General features: G+C 65.8%; 1 protein-coding gene across 1 annotated transcript in view; it reads right to left on the bottom strand.

The window, feature by feature from the left end:
• The window catches only part of SLC26A11 (solute carrier family 26 member 11), a 15,027-nt gene that overhangs the window by 2,832 nt on the left and 10,307 nt on the right, over positions 1-1,888 (bottom strand). Inside the window, 3 exon segments of the mRNA XM_045299520.1 lie at positions 28-277; positions 1,163-1,303; positions 1,864-1,888. Of these exon segments, the coding sequence (XP_045155455.1) occupies positions 28-277; positions 1,163-1,303; positions 1,864-1,888 (416 nt within the window).

The raw sequence follows: 1,888 nt of genomic DNA, 5'->3' as shown, positions 1-1,888 counted from the left end.
AGAGGGGAAGCCCTGGGCTCTCCATAAAGGGGGTGACATCAAGGATAAGAGGTGAGCCAGGGTCCTGCCCCTACCACCCCCAGGCCTCAAAGAGCAGGCAGGAACGCCCCACCACCCCGCTGCCTGCAGCAGCCTGGTGGCAGCCATACCTGGGTCCTGGGCCTGGCCACGGAGTGCAGGAGAATGAGCAGGGATACCAGGGTGCCCGCCAGGATGCCGTACTGGATCTCCCAGAAGCAGAGCAGGAAAGTGGCACAAAGTGGTAGCAGGTCCAGCCCTGGCCGGGAGGGACCAGCTCAGAGGCGCCCACAAGCCTGCCTGCAAGCTGGCACCGTTCTGGGGCTGCTGCTGCCCACAAAGCGCCCGAGGCCAGCGGCATGGGCCCTGCCCATGGGAATGCCAAAGGCAGTGGGCACGTCCCTTCCTGCTGACGGGGGAGGCACAGCCCCAGCCCGAGGTAAGCAAGAGGGGAGGTTGGGGCAGAGACCAAGCCACGGGGACCCCTCCTAGGCAAGCCCCTCCACGTCTCTAGCCCTGGAGAAGGGGTGGGCTTTGGGGTCAGCCTGAGGCACAGTAACACTGACGCCTCCAGTTCCCATCTGCGTGTGGGGCTCCCTTCCTGTCTTTCAGGACCAAAGGTGCAACTCGGCACCCCGGGGCGCGGACAGGCACCCGCCAACGTGCAAGTGACCGCATCCGCCGGCCTGCCTGTGGGCTCTGCCCGAGGACGCCGCCCGACGCACCGCCGGAACCTGGGCTCCCGACCACGCTGCGCGGCCGCTGCTCCCCCACCGCACCGCACCCCGTGGGCGGCGCTTTGTCCCGCTGCCCCAGGGCAGGTCATGCGCCCTCAGCTGCCCGACGACCCCAGGCCGACGGCAGGGCTCCCGCAGCCGGAACCCGGGAAAGGCGCCCTCGACGCACCCTCGACGCAAGCACTTCTTGACGCAATCACGCACTCGACGCCAGCACGCACTCGACGCACGCACGCTCCATGCAAGCACACTCGACGCAAGCACGCACGCTCCATGCACGCACGCACGCTCCATGCAAGCACGCACTCGACGCAAGCATGCACGCTCGACGCAAGCATGCACGCTCCACGCAAGCACGCACTCGAAGTGCAAGCACGCAGGCACGCACGCTCCACGCAGGCACATACTCTTGACACGCCAGAGCGTCCGGAAGATCTTGGTGTCGAAGAGCGGGGCGACGGCCATGATGATGACGGCGGCCAGGGCGGACTTGGGGATGTAGTAGAAGAGCGACGTCAGGTAGTTGAGGGACAGCAGCACCAGGACACCTGCGGGGGGTCAGGGGAGGGGGTGGCAGGGATGAGCAGGTGGCCACCCAGGTGGAGCCCACCCACAGCGTTGACGCAGTGAGCCCGTGGGACAGAGTAGAACTACCCCGTGGGGCTTCGAACGCAAGCAGAGGGGCCCGTCTTCCTCCTGGGAGGCAGCATGTGCAGTTGAACTCGACCTTGAGCCTGAAAGACCAGCACTCAATCCTCTGGGCCACCAGGGCTCATTCAGCTGTGAAATAAAAACCTTAAACCCAGTGCTGCCAGCGTCCATTCTGACTCCGGTGACCCCGCAGGGCAGCGTGGGCGTGTCGGAGGCTGTCCACCTTTAAGGGAGCCCACAGCCTCACCTCTCCCAGGGCCGCCCTGCTGGGTCTGAATGGCTGGTCTTGTCCCGCTGACCTGCCACCAGGGATCTTCAACCAGGGACGACCCCAACAACCTGAGGGTGAGGCCCTTCCTGCCCAACCCCTGCCCAGCAGGATCCCGGTGGCCCAGCTAGATGCACCTTTCCCTTCCCCAACCTGACTGCCTGGGTGCAAAGGAAGATGGGGACTCACCTGTCACCAGCCCTCCCGCTGGGGT

The sequence above is a fragment of the Echinops telfairi genome, unplaced genomic scaffold, assembly GCF_000313985.2.
Source record: "Echinops telfairi isolate 266 unplaced genomic scaffold, ASM31398v2 ScPeMD7_7458;HRSCAF=8496, whole genome shotgun sequence".
Classification (NCBI taxonomy): Eukaryota; Metazoa; Chordata; class Mammalia; order Afrosoricida; family Tenrecidae; genus Echinops; species Echinops telfairi.
This window is presented reverse-complemented; position numbering and strand designations above follow the sequence as displayed.